The 21816-nt window shown below is 49.3% G+C and overlaps 1 protein-coding gene and 1 long non-coding RNA gene across 2 annotated transcripts; one reads left to right on the forward strand and one right to left on the reverse strand.

The window, feature by feature from the left end:
- Positions 1-11: 11 nt before the first annotated feature.
- PHC1 (polyhomeotic homolog 1) lies at positions 12-20638 on the reverse strand. The gene is given in 15 exon segments (XM_077759040.1): positions 12-1008; positions 2132-2363; positions 2816-2966; positions 3173-3281; positions 4568-4682; positions 5492-5703; positions 5955-6102; positions 7094-7671; positions 7674-7796; positions 9635-10130; positions 16081-16236; positions 16838-16987; positions 17762-17842; positions 18642-18752; positions 20485-20638. Coding segments are annotated over 15 exon segments (2931 nt in total). The 5' UTR covers positions 20599-20638; the 3' UTR covers positions 12-853.
- LOC144227445 (uncharacterized) lies at positions 7259-11069 on the forward strand. Its single transcript, XR_013333930.1, has 3 exons — positions 7259-7329; positions 8945-9087; positions 10962-11069. It is a non-coding gene; the product is annotated as an uncharacterized LOC144227445 (long non-coding RNA).
- Positions 20639-21816: the final 1178 nt, after the last annotated feature.

The raw sequence follows: 21816 nt of genomic DNA on the forward strand, positions 1-21816 counted from the left end.
TTTTTATCCTTTTACTGAGGAGGAAAAAAATATTTAATATTTTTGTTGTATAAGGAATAGTGCCTAAGGCAGGTACTTATACTCCTGGCCTCAGCCCCACACACTCCTGTGTGAATAAAGCTATAGGACAGAGCAGAGCTGGAACCAAAAAGAAAGGGAGGGGAGGAGACACACAGAAACTGAAGGGAGCACGGAGATGCGGAACCAATGATGGCCACGCGTGTGCCCAACACTTTCGCCCCTACCCCCCACCCCCGGCATGTCAGATGGCACCAACCAAGCCTCTGCACGGGCCCGTGACCCTGCCTTGAACACAAGAGAAAGTGTTGGTCACCAAGGGGGCACCACAGAGACCTGGGGCCACGGCTGGGCGGTCCGCAGGGAAGGGGTGCCAGATTTTGCTGCTTGCGTCCCATCCGCTGGGAAAAGCCCGGCTCCCCCTCCTGGAGCAGGGGGCACACCAGTGTCCCACGTTTCCTGCCCTCCCGTCCGCTCCTCCCCTCAGGGAGCTGAGACCCTGGCTAGACCCTCCACTCCAGGATAAGGCGGAGCAGTCCTACCCCTCTGGACTGCCTCTTGTATAAAGACGGGATGGGGGGTGGGGGGGGGGAGTGAGAAAAGCGAGAACCGTAATCTTTAAAAATGAAGGTAGAACGTGGAGGAAACGTCACAGCTGCGGCCACGTAGCACCAGCAAGCAGTCCCTGCACTTCCCTTCACTGCCCCGGTGACCCCTCTACAGAAGGGCTCTCTATGGAACAGCTCTCTCTTCCCTGTTAAGTCTGCTGGCACCAGGGTAGAACCCGGACAGTAGGGAGTGTCTGCCGTCGGCTTGTTTGTGCAAGAGGGCCACCTTAGGTCTCCTTGAGGACGTTTATCTTGGCGCAGATCTTGAGGGCAGGGCCCAACTTGATGTTCATGGCACTCATGAGATGTTCCTCTTTAAGTAATAAAAGGGCCTGTCCATCGATCTCCTGGGAACGAAACTCCTCCGCAATCTCCTGGCAGCCTAGGAGGAACGGTGGGAATGTGTATGAGAAACCAGCACCAGAGGTCAGGAGGGAGGAACTAAAGATGAAAACGGAGGCACCTGGAGGGCTCAGTCAGTTAAGCATCCGACTTCGGCTCAGGTCATGATCTCACGGTTCATGGGTTCGAGCCCCACATCGGACTCTGCTGACAGCTCAGAGCCTGGAGCCTGCTTTAGGGTCTGTGTCTCCCTCGCTCTCTGCCCCTCCCCTGCTTATGCTCTCTCTCAAAAATAAACGTTAAAAGATCTTTAAATAATTAAAAAATAAAGACAAAAACAAAAAGCCTTGGGGCATCTGGGTGGCTCAGTCAAGTGTCAGCTCAATTTCAGCTCAGGTCAAGATCTCACGGTTTGTGAGTTCAAGCCCCATATCTGACTCTGCGCACACAGCATGGAAACTGCTTGGGATTCTCTCTCTCCCTCTCTGCCTGTCCACCATTCGCATTCTCTCTTTCTCTCTCAAAAATAAACATTTAAGAAACCTGAGATGAAGTTATTTCCAATCATAGAAATAACTTCATTCAAACAGCTTGAGGAGGGAAGAAAAGGAAGGAGCAAAATCTAGGTTTTGTTTTATACTAGCACAAAAACAAAGTTCAGAGCCTTTGAGGCATTTCTGTTGAAAGGCCCAGAATTCAGACAAATGGCAAGTCAGGTATGATGATTTTGTTTTCTGAAGAAAACAATCCTTTTTCCAGAGTAGCTTTTAAACGATCCTGCTTAAAGAGTGTGGAGTTGACAACGGCCCCTTAATTCCTAGTCCCTCTAGTGGGAAAACTCTTCTATCCATGACAGCGATCCTAATCACATGTAAAAAATACACGTTATCCAAAAATGATCAGCAAGAAACAGGAAGGTGAGCATCAAACGCTGCAAGACTGCTGACACAGTCGAGGACCATCACCCCAGAAGGAAATTAAGAAACCAGGCTGTGGACAAGTAACTTGGATAAAGATCAAGGGTAGCGCCTTCATCACATGGTATTTAAGTCCCCACTGATTTCAGAGTCCACCCTGTTCCCTGTCACAAAGGCCCATGTGGGGCGACCTAAGGAAACGAGCCCCGTATGGGATCCGCATTCTACTGGTCACATCCTCAATACCTTGTAGAGAGGCGATGAATTCATACACCTCCTCCACGCTCCAACGGCTAGGATTGCTGGACAGGAACACTGGGTTGATGCCGTGTAATTCCGGCGTCGGTGGCGCCGTATTGGGGTTCCCCAGGTCACGTTCTCCGTGCCCAGTTCTCACCGACAGAGGCCCAGGGGACGTTGGAGAGAGTGCTTCATCGTAACTGGAATTATCTGAACCCCTGCTAGAGTCCTCTTGGCCCTGCGGAGAGCAGCACGAAGCAGTGAGGTCGCGAACATGGGTCGTGAGGCCTCCCTCTCCCCTCCCTGGCCATTGGCTGTGAGCTAATCCTGGGCACGGAGGGGAAACTAGTAGCAGATGAGTGAAAAAACTGTACTTGGCTTGCAAACGCCCGGAGCCACCAGTCCACTCCCACGTAACTTTCAAGTATGTCCTATGGCTTTCCTGAGGCTCCCTTCTTCCAACAATTTGGGTTTTCCCAAATGTAATGTAAAGATTAACGGAGACACGAGCCGGTCACCAGGTGAAAGGAGACGAGAGGTCGGGATGTGTTGGGATGCGAGGTAAAACAATCAAGACCACCATGAGGTCTGGTCCCCCGCTCCCTTTCACCCCCGAAGGGATCACCGGGGAAGGGAGGACGCAGGGAAGGGGCCGCTTGGGAGGGAGGTGGCCGGCCACCAGCAGCTCACCCGGTGGCGCTTGCCCTGGATCTTGGCACGGGCGATGTCAGAGGAACTGCGGCGGGGTCCGCGCCGACGAACGCGGGCATAGTTGGCTTCTTGAAACTCTTTCATTTTTTTCCTCTTCAGCCGGAACTGGTGGCTACAGCTCACGTTATACCTGCGGGTCAGGACACGCGCGGGATGGCCAAGGGCTGCGAGGGCCAAGCTGGCGTCAGAACCGACTCGGGGGCGGCCGGGCAAGCTGACAGGCAAAGACACGGGAAGCGATCGGCGAGGGGATCCCAGGGAAGGAAGGAAGGGGGGGGTGTGTGCCCTGGCTGACGGAAGAGCCGGTGCCGGAGGTGGGGGCAGGGGGTGTGGTACCTCTTGGCGCAAGTCATGGAGCAGAACCTCTTGGAGCCGCGAAACTGCTCTGCAGGCGCGTACTTCCCACAGTACTCACACTTCAGGAGGTTGGCCTTCTTCTCGAGCTCTGGAAAACAAGGCACGGCTGCAGAGGGGCACCGGTTCTGTTGCCGACCGGGCTCACTCTCATCACTCCCAGGGGTCACCCCCAAGGGACCGCACGACCTAAGTCACAGGCCCTACAGCCTAACGTCCAGAAGCCAAAATCATAAAGATGTGTCCCTCAGGGATGACCCGGTCTTCGGACTTAGGACAGACTGTTTCCATTTTAGATGACTGGCTTTAGCCTCTTTTTAATTTTGTTTTATGTGTGTGTACTTTAAGACAGAAGAGCAGACATGCGCATTGAGTGGGGGAGAAGCAGAGAGGGGAGAGGGAGACTCGCAAGCAGGATCCACAGCATCAGCGCAGAGCCTGATTCGGGGCTCGAACTCACTAGCCGTGAGATCGTGACCTGAGCCTAAACCAAGAATCGGACACTTAACCAACTGAGCCACCTAGGCGCCCCGAGGACTTAACATCATCCTAATTCATATACTCTCAGATTTCAGACAAGACTGCATTAGAGAACAAGACAGAGGAACTAATTACTCAGAGATACAAGATCCCTCTCCCAACAAAAGTTTACGACGGCAGTGAGGGAAACGTCAACAGTCCTTAATGCATATTATAAAATCTAGAATAACGAGAACTCGGGGCGCCTGAATGACTCAGTCGGTTAAGCATCCAACTTCAGTTCAGGTCACGACGTTGTAGTTCAAGTCTGAGCCCCACATCGGGCTCTCTGCTGTCAGTACACAGCCTGATTCAGATTCTTTCTCCCTCTCTCTCTGCCCTTCCCCCACTCCACACTCACACTCTCTGTGTCTCAAAAAGAAATATAAAAAGTTTTTCTTAAGTATCCTATTTTTTTAAATGTTTTTATTATTTATTTCTGAGAGAGTGATTCAGAGAGAGAGAGAGAGAGAGAGAGAGCAAGCAGGGGAGAAGCAGAGAGAGGGAGACACAGAATCTGAAGCAGGCTCCAGGCTCTGAGCTGTCAACACCGAGCCCGATGTGGGGCTTGAGTTCATGAACCATGAGCTCATGACCTGAGCCAAAGTTGGAGAAGTATCCTATTTTTGATCATCTTTTGAAAAAAATTAAATAATTCAAGAGGCTAGCTTGAAAGATATCAGTCTAATCCTACGGAACTCCTTTTGTGTGATTCTACACATTGTGGTATTTAATTATAGTTCCTGGGTATGAATGGACTTCACAGAATTCCCACTTCAAATAATTCCTATTGTACACTGAGCCAAACGCATCTCCATGAGCCTCGTTCCCCAGATGGGCCTCCACATTAACACTTACCAGCAGACGGGCTGTCCCCTCCCAAGGGGCCACCTGACTGATTCTCATTCAGCCCTGTCGGGAGGCCGGTCTGCAGCGGCTTCTCAGACTCTTTCAGTAACTGAGAGCAGCCCACCTGTGGCAGACAAGTTTACAGTTAAGTTGGCTGCTTTCCTTCCTGCTTCTCAGAAGCCTCCCCCCGCATTTCCCAGTCGTCTTTGCCTGGTTCTCTGAGTTAACGGCCAAGTCNAATTTTTTTTTTTTTTTTTTTTTTATGTTTTTAATTTATTTCTAGGAGAGAGAGAGAGACAGCGTGAGCAGGTGAGGGTCAGAGAGAGAGGGAGTCACAGACTGAAACAGGCTCCAGGCTCTGAGCTGGCAGTCAGCACAGAGCCCGACGTAGGGCTCGAACCCACAAACCGCAAGATCATGACCTAAGCAAAAGTCGGACGCTTAACCGACTAAGCCACCCAGGCGCCCCTAGGGAAACATTTTCAACACGACGATCAAGATTGCCTGACTGGCTCTTTTCCAATAAGCCCCCGGAAAACAGGTTTCGACCTTGGCTCTCCTTTTCCTTCCAAAGCTGCAGATATCTGTGTTCTAGGCCTGGGTCTGTAAGTACGTGCATCTAGAAAAGTCCCGTGACTTCTCCACCACAGACTGCTTCAGCACGACACAAACCAGTTTGCAGAGCTCAACGTTACAGCTTTTCCCTTTTCTCCTCCTCTCCCCAACATTTTCATTTTTCCTGGTCTACACATATCCTTTCCTTGATGCTTCCCTTCTTTCTTTTTCTTTCCAGCTTAACCATACAAACAAGAGAACCAAACCATTCTCTAATAATTAAATAGTTCTGAGACTTTGGATTTGAGTGGGCTTCAGAAAGATGATACTCAGGCCAAGTCCCCACTTGAAAGTCCCACCTTCTGGCCCTGCCCTCACCGGGAAAGGCTCGGCTCCTTCCTGGATGACGAAACCTTCGATGATGTGGGTGAGAATCTGGGGCTTGACGATGGCCTGTGGGGGTTTCGAGTCACCCATTTGTCTGGACACCAGGGCTAGTGTGGGAGGGGGTGCGGACGGGGCCGAAGCCAAGGCTACTAGCTCGCCGCCTGGAGGACTGGCATTCACAGCGGTCACCGGCTCAGCTTTCTCTGGAAAACACACACAGACTAAGAAGCAGATGGGGGATGACGGACCTGAGCTGTCTGTTAGCCACACCAGTGTGGCCTTCCACAACAACACGCGTTTGCCTCTGGGCCTTCACCCCGGGGTTCCCGGGGTCAGATCTACTCATTTGTCCAAGTTCAGGCCCCCAGTCCCATACTCTACAGAACCAGGTTTATCTTCAAAGCTCACTCCGAACAGTTCTCTAATCTCTGCACTGCACCAGCCGGTCACTCACCTCCGAGACTGCTCTTCTCCTCCATGGCCTTTGGGCTCTCTGCTACTGGAGATGACTTGGCAGGAAGCATTGAACCCAGTGAGGAGACATCGTCTCTCTCCTCCTCAGATTCTGCCTTTCGCTTGACAGCCAATGTCTGGGGTTTGCTCTAGAGAGTTAAGAACAGGAAAGAAACCAAGATTGATGAGTGAAGGGGAATAAAGAACCTCAATTACTCCCATGATGTCAATGACAATTTCCTGATTTCCGGACTCCCCAACGTGTATATTCCCCACGGTACACGAGAATTCCTGGTCATTCCTAGACGTGTATCTTCTACATCAGGACAAAAGAAAATGTCACGTTTAGTCCTGACCTGGACCTCAGAACCCTGGATTCGTCATGGCCCAACGGAGAACCACCGTTTTTCCAAAGATCCATTTAAGCAACTGATCTAACTTAATACAGATCCACAAACCCGGAATGAATTCAGGTAGCAAACTCAGGAGTATGAAGTACAGATTATTATATACATGAATGTCTCTCTCTTACAAAAGGAACAAATTAATACCAGTATCTTCACCTTCTGGTAATGCCTCTCTTACCAAAGAAGCAAATACCTGTATCCTTTTAAGTTTTAGGGTTTGTAACAAATAATTGTCACAGATGAAACGACACAAGGACTAAGAGAACTGATGCAGGACCATATTCACACATGTCACTGCATCCCACACATTATGCATCTGTTATAGACTGAATCTGGTCTCCTCCTTCCCAATTCAGAAGTCCTCACCCCTGCGTGGCTGTGCTAGGAGATGGGCTTCCAAGGAGGAAATGAAGGTTAAATGATCAGTATCAGTATCTTAACCTTCCCAACTTTTTGATTTTTTGGAGACAGAGTGCGAATAGGGGAGAGGGGCAGAGCGAGAGGGAGAGAGTCCCAAGCAGGCTCCACGCTCAGTGCAGAGGCCTTCTCGGGGCTCGACCCCACCATCCCAGGATCAAGACCTGCGCCGAAACAAGAATCAGATGCTCAGCCGACTGAGTCACCCAGGCGCCCCTCTTCCCCCTATTCCCCTCCTCCGTGAAGCTCTACTTGCAGTGAGCCCCAGGCCCGCTGAAAGGCGCCAGGGCCCGCAAAGCCACCAGCCGGCACTCACCGGCAGGTGCACGGACTGCATGTAGAAGGCTGCAGGTACCGGGGCTACAGCAGGCGAGGCGGCGGCAGCCCCGCCCTTGACCACGTGCGCTGTGCCCTGCACAGGGGCGAGGGTCATCCCAGACGCCAAGGCGGGAGGGCACTCTTGCAGCGCACCAGGAGCCTGGGACGACGGTGGCGAGGAGGCCAGATGGGCCTGGCCGGGCTGCCCTGCGCCGGGCAGCCCCCGGGAAGTAGGTACGGTTGCCGCCAGCTGCGCCAACCCCAGGGCCTGCGCCTGGGCCGTCCCCGGCTGCCGGGCGCCCACGACCTGCACCGGGATGTGGGGCGGCGGTTGCTGGGTGGCGGACATCTTGGCAGCCCCTAACTGAGGAGGCTTGAGAGGCGCCACCGGCGGCTTAGACTGGATGGGGATGGGGGGCTTGGGGCTTGGGTCGGGCGGGAGGGACAAGGATGAAGACTGAAGCATGGGCTGAACCACCAGGGTCTGGGCTTGCTGCTGGGACTGGGAGGGCGGGACCTGCTGCGTGGGCGGGACCTGCGGCGGCGGAGGGGCAGTGAGAGTGGTGGGGGGCGGCGGCGGCGGCGGCGGCGGCGGNGGTGGTGGATGGCGATCTGCTGCTGGATCACCACCTGCTTCTGCTGGAGGTGGATCTGCTGCTGCTGCTGAATCAGGGAATGGGGCTGGATCTGCGTGTAGGTGGCTGCGGGGACGCGCCCGGCACGGGACAGAGGGGAGGAGCAGAAGAGAATCCTCGTCACAAATTAAAACATCGACTTTCCAAAGTGCACTTGGTCTCGGGATCCCAGGGTGAATGGAAATGCACTAAGGAAGGACCCAAGAGATCACTTCATTCATACTCCTTCCTCTGGGGCGGACATGACCGTCTCCATCCAGAACCAAGGACCTCCAGGAAAGAACTCGCTTGCCCAATCGTTTAAAAGCCCGTGGTCATTTCTTACATCCATCTAACTTCTAGCTTCTTTGCTATGCTAAATCCTGTTAGTGCGACCCAGCAAAGGATGGCCCATCTTCTGTGTGATTTGACTGAATTCCTCAAGGGGTGAGTCCCCGCTTTTTTCATTTTTTTACATCCCCAGAACCGAGCCCAGTGCCCGGCACATGAGAAAGACTTAATAGCCAGTCACCTGAAAGAATAAATGTCCTCAGTGGTAAAGATACCAACATTTTCCCGTTAATGCCTCGGTTTTTCAGACTCGTCAGTTTAGGTCCCCACCTTAAAGACCTACGAGTCTTTAAGAGTCAGCAGCTGTAAGCTCCGACTTTTCCCAGTTTCCCTCACTGCGAGTGAGGGTGACGATCTCCCCCCCGACCCCCGTATTCTCCCAGATTGTCCAGAGAGCGTTTGTGAGACAAAAGCCCTTTGGAAAGAGACGTGCTATGGTATATAAATACTAGGTTAGTAGTAACAGAGCTGATAATTAACATCTAACTTCTTGTAAGTAAATTATTCAAATACAGCAACAACTAAAGTGCTAGAAATGAGGCAGACGAACATAAACACTCCCAAGTAAGGTGCACACATCTAACGGTATCTAACCACAGTCTAAAAGCAAGTACAGCGCAGCTGGGTGGCTCAGTTAAGTGTCCGACTCTTGATGTCGGCTCAGATCGTGATCTCACTGTCAGGAGATCAAACCCCACGTCGGGCTCCAAGCTGAGCAGAGCCTGCTTGGGATTCTCTCTCTCTCTCTTGGCCACTCCCCCACTAGTGTGCACATGCTTGCACACTATCTCAAATAACTTGAAAAAAATCTTAAAAATCAAAGAAGTCTAAACCATTTGGGGTTAATCTTATTTATTCTTATTTTACCCTTATCACTGACACAGATGATCACATGGTGACTGCACCAGACTGTGGCTCTGCTCACTGGTCCGAGGGGCTCTAAGGTCCCTGCACCATCTCTGTTCTACCCTGGTCCAACTAATCATCATTCAACAGTGAGAAGAGAAGTCATCCCTGAAGTGGAACTGTAAGTGCCATGAGGACAAGGAATCTGTTTTTCAGAGATGCATCCCAGAAGCGCCTGGGTGGCCCAGCCGGTTAAGCGTACAACTCGGTCACGATCTCACGGTTCACAAGACTAAGCCCTACATCGGGCTCTGTGCTGGCAGGTGTGGAGCCTGCTTGGGGTCCTCCTCCTTCCCTTCTCTCTGCCCCTCCCCTCCTAGCACTCTCGCTCTCTCTCTCTCAAAATAAACTTAAAAAAAAAAAAGACACATCTCTAATGCCTCCTACAACACAGTAGGCAATTCATTAAGACCTGGGCAAACAAATGGGCAGGGTGGGTAAACTGACAAACTCAGGGCTTAAAAAGGGGACAGAGCAATTGTTTGCAAACTGATTGCTGCCTGGTGGAAACAGGCAGGCACGACCTAGCTCTATCACTGGTCCTCCTCTCTCCCTGACTAATATGATCAAGGCTCCAGGGACGTTCTTTCCTTCCACTACTCCAGGACCAAGAGAAGCACGAAAAAAGGCAAAGAAATGTACTGGGAAGACTGAGGTGACCCACTTACCTGAGCTAATAAGGGTCTGGCTGGGAGCGGGGGTAGCTGTCCGTGTCAGGTTCATGCCCACGTTCTGCTGACTGGCCCCATCTGCTTCTGCCTTCTTGGCCGCCGCACTTTCTGCTTCCGTCTGGCTTCCCTGACTCACAGTCACTGTCTGGGCTGCAGGCAAGGGCTGCACCACTCCTGTGCCCTTCCTGGGACAGCTCCCACCACCACCCATTCCTGAGGAAGGCAACTGACCCAAACCCCCGGGCGCCTGGCCGCCGCCACCTGGACCCATGGACCCTGGGAGGCTACTTCCGCTGCCTCCCCCAGCTTGACTGAGGTTCAGGGACTGGCCTGAGGCCCCAGATGATGCCTGAGCCACAGCTAGGGTCTGGCTAGAGGCCTGGGAGAGGCTAGAGACAGGGGAGGCTCCAGGAGGAATGGCCTTCTGAGCAGAGCCTTGCATCTGGGGTCCTTGGGCTGAGGCCTGTTGATTCCTCACTGCCAAATTCTGCACCTGAAAGATAAGAAGAAAGAGGTATACTGAAAAAAAAGGAACAGGAAGCACTAAGGTCAAAGACTTCCATGATGACTTAGTAGCACTGAACAGAGTCACAGATATTCCCCAGCCCCCCTCAGAACCCATACCCCCCCACCTTTACAATTACAGACATTAAAGTCCTTCCAGTCATCCAGGGAGGGACTTGAATCACATTTGATTTTCAGTCTCCTTCAGTCGCTATCAAACCTATCACGAAGTTCACTCATTTATTCCTTCAAAAGGTCTCGGACTTTCCCTTTCCTCTGCAGTCATTCCTTCAGCATCTACCAAATACCTACTACGCCTCAGGTTGTACCCTGGAGACTGGAAATGTGGGGATGAAAGACACACTATCCCTCCTCTTCATGAATACTTCCCACCAGAAAAGACCAGAAAATCACCAATAACCTTATCACATGATGCAGAGATAATGCACAAACTGCCACGGGAACACAGAGGAGGAAGACGGAGTCAGACCAGGGAGATTAGGGAAGACTTCCTAAAACAGTCACTTGTTTGATCTGAGAACTCAATGGGTAAGAGTGAAGGCAGAGGTTTGAAGATATAGATAACAACATCTGGAAGAACATCAAGCCAAGAAAGAGCAGAGCGTTTGAATTATAAATATTTCATTATGTTTGGGGTGAGGTAGAGGGAGTGCCAAGAAATGAAGCTCAGAAGGTAGGCTTAGGCTGGGGAGGTAGAAAGGTACCAGATCAGGAAGGGCTTCGTGTATTACAACTGGGAGAGTCTGAACTTCAGTTTGGAAACAAGGTTTATCTGTCTTCTCTGTTGCTCTCTTTCCAGCACCTAGCACAGTGCCTCCAAAATATGAAGAGAGGAATGACAAGTACCTAACAGATTACAGGAAGCCACTGAAGAACGTGAATCAGAATAAAGAGACATAAATCTACAGTTGAGATCATTCTTTTAAATGGTGCTGACAGAAGTGTGAATCAGTACAGCCACTTGGGAAAACAGTTTGGCATCATATCCTATAGTTGAACATTCTTCTACTCCCAAAACCAGTATTACACTAAATGTTAATTAGCCAAAATTTAAATTAAAATTTGGAAATAAATAATGAATGAATGAATAAATAAATAAATAAAGTTGACTATTTACACAGCCTGTAATCTAGGAATTCCACAAAAGAAACCCTTGCTGAGTACCCCAGGAGGCATGTTTAAGAATGTTCACAGCAGCACTATTCACAGGTGACAAAAGCCTGGACACGACCTAAATGACCGTTATCAGAAGATGAATGAACTGTCATATATTCACACAATGGAATACTACATAGAAATCAAAATACGATGACATGCAACAACACAGACGGATCTTGACAATAAGCTATTAAGAAAGCAGTCCCCCGGGGCGCCTGGGTGGCTTAGTCGGTTAAGCGTCCGACTTTCGCTTAGGTCATGATCTCGCGGTTCGTGGGTTCGAGCCCCGCGTCGGGCTCTGTGCTGACTGCCAGCTCGAAGCCTGGAGCCTGTTTCAGTCTGTGACTCCCTCTCTCTCTGACCCTCCCCTGCTCACGCTCACTCTCTCTCTCTCTCTCTCTCCTAGAAATAAATAAAAAATATTAAAAAAAATATTAAAAAAAAAAGCAGTCCCCCAAAATTATATACAACAGACTTTCTACATTAAATACAAAATAAATTAATATACAGATGTATATATATCTCAAATATGGCAACTGGAATTTGCTTCAAAATAATCCACACGTGGAGGGAAGGGTCCTGGCTAGAAGTCATATGTTGATAAATGCTGTAGGTGGTTGGGATTCATATTTTTTCCTGTTGTTGCATAAGTTTGAAATTTTCCATAATAAAAAGTACTTTTTAGAAATATATCTAAGCACAATAAAACTATAAAAAGGGGAGCACAGGGAAGGATGAACCTAGGAATCAGAATGACTGTTGCCATGGGTAGGGCAGGCACTGGGTGGGACTGGGCATTGCTTATCACAGCATTAAAACCTACTGAGTAAGTACATAAAAGTGGCCATGAATGGACTGTTGTTGGGACGCCTTGAACCAAGGGTTATGACTGAACATATCTGGTACACCAGAAGTACCATTTAAAATAACGTTTGTAACCACATATATTTTCTTATTTAAAAATCTTCTTCTGGGGCACCTGGGTGGCTCAATAGGTTAAACAACTGACTCTTGATCTCGGCTCAGGTCATGACCTCACACTGATGAGTTCAAGCCCTGCAACTGGGCTCTGTGCTGATGGCACGGAGCCTGCTCGGGATTCTGTCTCTCCTTCTCTCTGTCCCTCACCTGCTTGTGCAAAGTAAGTCAGTCTCAAAATAAATAAATAAATTTAAAAAAAAATACCTCATTCTGGGGGCATACATATGAGTTGCTCAGTCGGTTAAGCATTCTACTCTTGACTTTGGCTCAGGTCATGATCTCAGGGTCATGAGATGGAGCCCCGCATCAAGCTCTGCACTGGGTATGGAGGCTGCTTAAGATTCTCTCTCCCGCTTTCCCTCTGCCCCTCCCCACGCACATGCATGCTCTCTCTCTCAGAAAAAAAAAAAAGAAAGAAAAGAAAAAAACTTATTCTGATGTAATATGGAAGATGCTTAGAGGTAGATAAGGCTGAAGTCAAGAGACAATTAGAAAACCAGTAAGTAATTCAGATAAAAAAATAATAAGAACCTGAATTCAGGCAAGCAGTAAAGTAGTGACAGATGTTAAGAGATGTACAAGAATCATCAGGATTGGGTTCTGGGGCACTTACTATGATCTGGCAATTTTACAATTTTTTTTCTAATTTTTTTTCAGTTTTTCCATAACAGATGGGTATTTAAAACTGTCCTGGTCTTCCTATATACCTCAGAACCACCTGCTCTTCCCCCTCTCCCTCATCACCCCTGCAGAGACAATAAAACCATTCTATGAGCACACTTCATGAGTTCCATCACCAAATCTGTGCATCCCCCTCACAAACACCTGCCCACCCTCTTCCCTGCTCTCGCTCCTACCAAATCCTTCGCTTCACTCGGGGCCCCACTCCTCGTCCTTCTCACAGAGTTCCTCCCCGTCTCTTCAACCTTTCCACTAACGGAGCTCCCACACCACAACTGAACCCCACTCTCCCAACTCCAGCTTCATCTTCCTTTCCTGTGAGTGCTAAACTGGCAGTAACTGTTTACAGACACCGCTTTTATTCTCACTGTCCGGCCATCCCTTAAGGCACACGGCTCTGACTTCCAGGCCCCCAACTCCACTAAAGCGGTTCTCTATCCGTGTTAGTGATTCTATCTTTCTGGCCCTTTCCACTGCATGTGACGGAAGACCCCTCGTCCTCCTCCTAACGCTGTGCTCCCTTGTCCTCATGACGCTACACAACCCAAATTTTCCTGTTTCTCTGTCACTCTTTCCTGCTCCCCTTTCTAATCCGTCACCCTCTACTTGACCTTGAACGGCTCCATTTTCCAAGGAACCGGCCTAACCCTCAGGGCTCATCCTTAAAGGCTTTTCTCTTGCCAACCCGTACCTTTCCCTAAGTGATCCCAAAAGCGACCTCCCCTCTCAGCTCAAGCACCAGATATAATAAAACGGCTGACCTCCTTGTGACCCAGTGACTCACAAACACAGCCAAGTGAACTTCACGCTCAATCCGCTTCTCCACCGGTCTTCATCTCCTAAGTAACACGAGCAGCCACCACACTGCAGTGTCAGAACTCATCTCTGGCACCTCCCTCAACCCGCCCACCCCATCCACTGAGTCCGTTTTCCTTTTTCAATGATCTTCTAAGTTTTTCTCAAATCAATTCATTTCTGTCCATCTCCCTTGCTACTGCCTAATCCAAACGCCATCGCTCCCTAAAGCATCCTATGGCTGTTCTCCCTGTACTCACACTGACGCCAGTTCCACATTTCTCCACCAAGGAGACAACGGAATCTTTAAACACACAAATGAACAAACCTCAAATCTCTCCGCGTCACTTTCAGGTTTCAAATCTTCCATGGCGTCCCCTCACCCTTCACATAAAGCCCCAAGCCCTAAACACTGTCCCCAAGGCCCCTGCCTCTCCAGTGTGGTCTCCATCTGCCTTCGCCAAACTCGAGGAACGCAGGTCTTCTCTTAGAGTCTCCCGTATATAAAGCTCCTTCCCTCCTCTTTGGATTTAAAGGGTCTTTGTCACAAGGTTTTTCATGAGTCTTCACCACTGTCCTTCCAGGTCTTTGCTGGACGTCCAATTTAAATGTCCCTCCTCAAGGGCGGCTTTCTTGCTTTCCACCCCAGTCCCAAGGCTAAATAAATGAGGTCTCTTTCTGTGTTCTCAGAGCACTCCGTACTTTTCTCACGAAGCAGTGATTAAACCATCCAGGTGATTTTTTGTTTAATGTCTGGCGCTTCCCCAAGTAATCCAGTGTTCCTGACTTTCCTGGGGACACACGGCAGGGAATGTCTGATGCACAGTAACGATAGCCAGCACTCCTAAACACTCAACCATGTCCAGGCACTGTTCGAGCACTCACCCCCTGCAGCTCACTTAACCCTCAACACAATCTGACGTGGGAATCTAACAATAGCTATTCTATACTGGCAAAAAGATGCTAGGCCATTTGCCAAGGTCACACGGTAAGTCGTGGACTTGCAATCTGACCCAAATACCAGATTCACACCTTCAGCCGCTGCTCTGTCCCTCCACGTACTGGCACTCACGCATCTGATGAATTAATACACGGATAAATGAAAGAACTGGATACAGAACCCGTCACAACCTCATCCTCAGACCCCACTGCTGTTACCACAGCCTAAATCAAAAGTCACACCCTAGTAACTAAATGACTCCTGAGAATCTCTTACGAGGTTCCTTAATTTCTCTTTCTTCTCCAGGCACATGTTCGAAGATAATTCTTTCCAAAGTGCTGTCCTTCTCCTATTAGTCTGCAGTTCAACAGCCAGCCATGGCCCTGCTGTCTGTGGGGGACTCGGCTCTCAGCCTTGTCCCGGCCAACGACCTTATCTGCCAGCAGGTCCGCTGTCACCACTTGATGCACTCATCCCCAACTCAGGGACATACGGTGTTATGCCTTCACACACACTGTTCTCTATCCAGTTTTCTTCTTACCCTGAATCAAATCCTACCCATCCTTCAAGAATCTGCTCGGGTGTCCCCAAAGCTCCTGGGAAGGAATGCAGCCAAGTTGCCTCTAAACTCACGGGTCACCCCAAGTTAGTACCATTGACTTGGCACTTCTTTGTTCGCTAAGACCTTTGAAGACCTGACTTACGTTTCTTTTCAATCTTCCAAAGTATGTGGTATATATCTGAGCCCATCAGTAGAAAGAGCTCAAGCTCAGTATTTACTTGCTGACAACCGAAGAGAATGAAAAAGGTGACTGTGATATCCCAATTCATATTCTATCCGTAAGAAGCAAAATCTTCAAGCTCGAAATATCTATACATATTTTGGGGGTAAGGCACAAGAAGCAATGGTGAGGAAGACTTTGCTGGGCACACGGTGAGCAGAAACACACTGTCGAGAGTGGGCAGCTACGGCAACTCATGAAGAGAGGGAATCAACCGTCCTTCCGGCCACTCAGCCAGGCCGGCCTGACGTCTACCTCGCTGTAGAATTCCCTTCTCGGAGAGAACACAGCACAGAAAGAGAATGAAGACTTCCTGAATAAAACTGAGCCACAGAGGGCTAAAGGAATGTAAGGATATCTACAGGCTCCCAGATTGGCTGCTTTCAGTCCAACCTGCCTCCCTTCCTCACTCAAGTAACTCACGAGCTATGAGGGATTCAGGCTCTATAGAAATTCAGAAAAGGGGAGAAAAAACAAGGATCCTGAGAAGCAGTAATGGGGCAGCAGGGTGAGCCCTGGTGCGCGGTGATTCCCTTCATCCTCCCCAGGGCCCACCCCCAGGTCAAGTGGTTGCCACTGACCTGATCTGCATCTGCATGAACTCCTGGAGACGGAGCAGATGGCACCTCCTGCTGGACTGCAGCCACTGCCCCGTTAGGCATCAGGATGAGCTGGGAGGCTAGGGGCACATTCCGGCCCAGGGTCCGGTTTACCTGCAATAGGTTTCCCAGCTGTGGCTGGCAAGGGGAGGAGGAGGAGGAGGAGGAGCAGAGGAAAAAGCAAGAGGAAGAGAAGAAAGACAGAAGAAACGGAAGGGAAGGACCACAAGACAAAATAAACAGAAGATCGGAGACTGCTAAGCCCTGCCCCTTGCCACACCAACCCAGGAGACCCTTATTCTCCGTATGCGATGAATCATCCAGAAGGAAACCTAAAATGTATATAAAACTACAGAATGATATTGAAGAGTCAAACATCAAAGAAGCGGAGACCACGAGGATGGCAGAGCACGTATGCGTGTGCACAGTAAGTAGGCAGGCTAAGAGCGGACACTCAGAACTTGGGTCCTGGAGCCCCAGGGTTAAAGACTGGACTATGTGTGACACTACTCCAGGCAAATGTTGAGGCGAACACCTAGCTTAGGATCTCAATGTAACCTGCAGGCCACCTGTGAATACTGAGCATAGTTCTAGAGGTGAGAAAGGCCTAGGAAGTAGATTAGCGTGTCTTAACATATCGGGGTAATCATGGTTAAATAAAATAGCTTTCACTCGAGGCTTTGCCAAGGCCATTAACAATTATGCCCCTGCAACAACGGTGGTCGCGTTTGTGGCTTACCCGTAGATACATCTGGGCCTGGGACTGGTTGAGAGGTGGGGAGGTGGTGTTCCCCAGGAGCACAGACTGGGTCAAAGTGGTGGCACTGGGAGAGCTCACACTCTGGGATCGGCTGATGAGCTGGGCGGCCGACGTGGTGGCCAGATTGATCTGTGTGGTACAGAAAGGAACCAGGACTAAGGCCTTGGGAAAGGTCAAAGGAACTATACATCATGGACAAATTCACAGTGACACGGTCAAGAGCGGAATATCCCATTTTCAGAGCCGGGAGGAATGGATAATACCTTCCTGTCCAAAACCGTCATCCCGGCTACCGTAGGGTATGACCAAAGTAAAGAACCCAGTCCTTACCCACCAGCATTAACAGCTGAGAGGGGAACAGGAACAAAAATGGAACAGACTTGGGGTGCCTGGGTGGCTCAGTTGGTTAAGCATCTGACTTCGGCTCAGGTCATGATCTCACAGTTCGTGGGCTCGAGCCCTGTGTTGGGCTCTGTGCTGACAGCTCAGAGCCTGGAGCCTGCTTCGGGTTCTGTGTCTCCCTCTCTCTCTACCTCTCCCCCCTCTCTCTACCACTTACCCCTCCCTTGAAAATGAATAAACATTAAAATTTTGAAAAAAAAAATGGAACTGACTTCACTTCTCAGGAAAGCGTCCAGAAATTAGTTCCTTCCCTTGTCATCTCCTCTGCACCCCCAGCAAATGTCTTCCTCCTATCCTAGACCTCCTCGTTAGGTTTCCTATATAGATTCAAGGCAGTTATTTCCCTTTTACTAATATTCTCTACATAAGAGCAATAAATACCATTGACGACTCAATAATTAGCACTCTTCAATTAGCTGCACAGAGCTGTGTGACCCGGAGACAAAGACCCCGGGCAGAGGGCCGCTCAGCAGGCAGAGACAGTACTCAGGCAGTACTCACCGAGGCCTGGGTGGTGGTGGTCTGCTGCGGTGTGGCGCTGCTGTTTGGGGAGCTGGCCTGCCGACTGGCAGCAATCGTGGCCTGCTCGGGGTGGGGGGGTGCGGTGGGGAGACAAGGAAACGAAAGAGAGCAGAGACAACGAAGGAAAAGACCCTGAATCTTCTCAGCACAAAATGTAAATGAGATCTCAGATAAGAAGCCAGAGGCTCTACCACGGAGCAAGGAAATATATATTCACTATCCCAGTAATGCTGACATTTCCACACATGCTAACCTAGTAACTCCCACGTACCTCCCCCCACCCCCCACCCCGGGGGCAATCGGGTCATCTGTTCTCCTCCTCCTCCTACTTTCTTTTCGGTGGAAGAAGAACCTCTGATAATGAGTCATTCATTAAGTCTAGTCCAGGGCTGTCCCACACAAATACAAGGCGAGCCACATACATAATATTCCAGCATGCACGCTTTTTACAAAGTGAAAAGCAATGAGAGAAATTAGCTTTGATTTTATTTAAGCCCATGTATCTCATTTCAACATATAACCGATGGAAACGACCTCCTCAGAGAGTTCACATCTTTTTAAATATGAAGACTCTGAAATCCACCATGTTACAACCTAGACCGGCCGCACTCTAAGTGCCAGCCAGCTACACGTGGCCAGTGGCCACCATATTGGACAGTGTGGCTAGAGAACACAGCCATCCTGTGTGCCGGTTCCTACCGCAACCCCAAACACTAAGGTCCTGTCGTCCTCCTCCAGGAGGGCAGAGGGCAGGAAAGACACGGTTTCTGGCCGGACGCAGGGGATGGGGCAGTCTGCTCCTGCCCACCTGGAGCGCCTAACCCCTCCCTCTCGGGCCAGCTGGCTGCTGACCTCTCACCTGCTGGACGGCAGCCAGGCTATGCAGCTGGGCATTGCTGAGCTGCTGCTGGAGCATGAACTGGTGGAAGTACTGAGCTGCGTTGGGCTGCCGCTGCAGGGCCTGCAGAGCCTGTGGGGAAGAGGAGAGGATCAACCCACTTGGAAAGAATCACTTTTTTTTTTTAATGTTTTATTTATTTCTGAGAGAGAGAGAGAGCGTGAGCAGGAGAGGGACAGAGAGAAAGGGAGACACAGAATCTGAAACAGGCTCCAGGCTCTGAGCTGTCAGCACAGAGGCCGACGCGGGGCTTGAACCCACGAGCTGTGAGATCATGACCCAAGCCAAAGTCAGACTGAGCCACCTAGGCGCCCCTTCTAACCCCTATTCTATGCAAATGACTGTGACCCTGAGAAAGGGACATTTGGGAAGGAGAGACACAAAGGAAGAGGGGGAGTGTGGCAAAGCACTGTAACTCCCTTGAACTCTTAATTCCCAGAATGGAATGGGGAGATGCACACTACAGTAAGGAAAAGAACTAGGGCTAGACAAGCTGAAGACAAACGGGATGCCAATTAATATAAAGAGAAGAAGAGGCACCAAGCTGGCTCAGTAGCTGGAGCACACAACTCTTGGTCTCAGGGTTGTGAGTTCAAGCCCCACATTGGGTGTAGAGCTTACTGTAAAAAAATAATAAGGGGCACCTGGTGGCGCAGTCGCCTGAACATCCAATGCTTGGTTTCGGCTCAGGTTGTGATCTCACAGTTCGTGAGATCGAGCCCCGCCTCAGGCTCTGCTCTGGTAGTGCAGAGCTTGCTTGGGATTCCCTCTCTCCCTCTCCCTCTCTCTCTCTCTCTCTCTCCTTTCCCGGCTCTTCCCCCCCAAATAAATAAATACACTTTAAAATAAATAAATAAAATAAAAATAAAGAAGAAAACATAAAGAGAAGAAACAAAAAAAGTCCATATTCTAAGGACACAGTAAAGGTGTCAGAGCTCCAAGCAGTTGAAAATGATGAAAAATAGAGTAAATGGTGGCTTGGGAAAGATTCTATTAGGTAAGATTTTCAAATAACTGGCATTATAAGGATGATACTGGTAATGCAGTTTTAGTATTAACTTTAGGGTTTTACGGTGTTCTTATTCTTTAATAATTACAACTATTTTTACAAAGTACATAGTTGTTCTAGCAACCAAGATATTTTAAGTAAAATGCCCCGTTCCCAAGCAGATTTTTTTTTTAACGTGGAATTTACTATCTGCCTAAAAATAAAACTCTGATGGGTTTTATACTTCCACTACTTGGGGTGATTTACAAGAAAGACCAGAGATTAAAAACCTGACCATCCGTGAAGAGAAATGGGTAGTAAGAATCTAGCTTCATGAGCTGAATGACATAAAACAATCCACAGTTTAAAGACTGAAATCTCGGGGCACCTGGGCGGCTCAGTTGGTTAAGCGTCTGACGTCAGCTCAGGTTGTGATCGCACGGTTTGTGAGTTCGAACCCCGCATCGGGCTCTGTGCTGGCAGCTCAGAGCCTGGAGCCTGTTTCAGATTCTGTGTCTCTCTCTCTCTCTCTCTCTCTCTCTCTGCCCATCCCCCACTCATGTTCTGTCTCTCTGTCTCAAAAATAAATAAACATGAAAAAAATTTTTTTTACTTAAAGACTGAATTTCATTCTCTGGTTGCTTGGTCAAACTGTTATAAACTCCTAAGGTTCTCAGGGCTGGTAGGGGCGTTAGTCATCACCTAATCCAACCACCCCAGTCTGCTGGAAGGGAACTGAAAGCAAGTCTCCCCCAGCACCCGTGCCTCCCGCAAGCCCAGACTCCCAGATCCCAGCCCCTCCGAGCCGAGCCTCACCTGCACTGCTTGCCGTTCATACAGCGACATCTGGGCTATCTGGGGCCGCGAGCTACCCCCAGAGCTGGAGCCCCCGTTGGTGGACCCGGAGTTCTGCTCACTCTCCGTCTCCATGATACTGGTCCAGGGTCCCCAAAGTCCGGGCTCTGACTCAAGACCTAAAGGAAAGTAGCGAAGGATGAAGATGTACACCTGATCTCACCCTAGGACTTCATGTTTCCATTCTGTCATCTAAGACCCTTCCTCTTCTTTACATTAGCCATGATTCCTTGGGTTTGTTTAGAATTACCAAATACACCACACACGCTTACAACCCTATGTTCCCCATACCATCTTCTGAAGCTACGCGGTGTCTCAAAAGAAACCTTTACATCTTCCCTTGGGACTGTCATTAAATATCAAATGGCTAGAATTTAAGCCTCATAATGCTAAGGCTACCTCACATTCCCATAACATTCTTTAACAGTTTAAAATAGTCCCACTTAAAAGTTATCTCCTTTTTGTCTCCATCTGCAACATCATTATCAGCATCTTCTTAACAATGGGCACCAGGCACTGAGAGCCACCAGGGGCCTCCTCTTGCCTACTAGGCTCTTCATCCCCATTACTTTTCACAGGATTATCCCCATATTATCATTGTAGAAAGGTTTTCTGAGGTTCAAGTTGTCCTAGTAAGTATCAAGTCTTTACATTAACACGTTGCTACTTCCTCAAACAATTCTGTGATGAAGACGGTGTCATTTGGTTTGACTATTCATTGTCCTCATTTTACAGAGGAGGGGCTTAAGATACAGATATGTTAAATGCATCATGGAAGGTCAGAAAACTGGAAGGTAGAGGGGCCCCTAGCTGGCTCACTCAGAAGAGCATGCGACTCCTGAATCATCATGCATCAAGTCATGAGTTCGGAGCCTTATGCTGGGTGCAGAGATTACTTTCAATAAATAAACCTTAAAACAAACGAGGAGGTAAAAGAGCTAGTCTACAGCCCAAATAGCTGCCTGGTTCCAGCTCGGGCCACTACTAATAACATGCTGTGCATGTCACTTTCCATGCGTATGCCTCAGTTTCCCCATTTGCAGAAAAACCTTCACAGCTGAATGTACTGTTATCATTTTAACAAAGGACTCCCACGTATTAAACATATTATATACACACCAATGAACATCTTCAAGAAACTAAGACTCAATTTTTTGATTCACTTAATCAGTCAGAATTTATGCGCTGGGATCTACAATAAAATCTGCAAACACATGAAAACAGTGCTAAGAACTAAGCAACAAGACACGGTATGAGGAATAAGAAATATGCCTCCAAACAGCACTAAATGAC

The sequence above is a fragment of the Crocuta crocuta genome, unplaced genomic scaffold (genome assembly GCF_008692635.1).
Source record: "Crocuta crocuta isolate KB4526 unplaced genomic scaffold, BGI_CrCroc_1.0 scaffold72, whole genome shotgun sequence".
Lineage (NCBI taxonomy): Eukaryota > Metazoa > Chordata > Mammalia > Carnivora > Hyaenidae > Crocuta > Crocuta crocuta.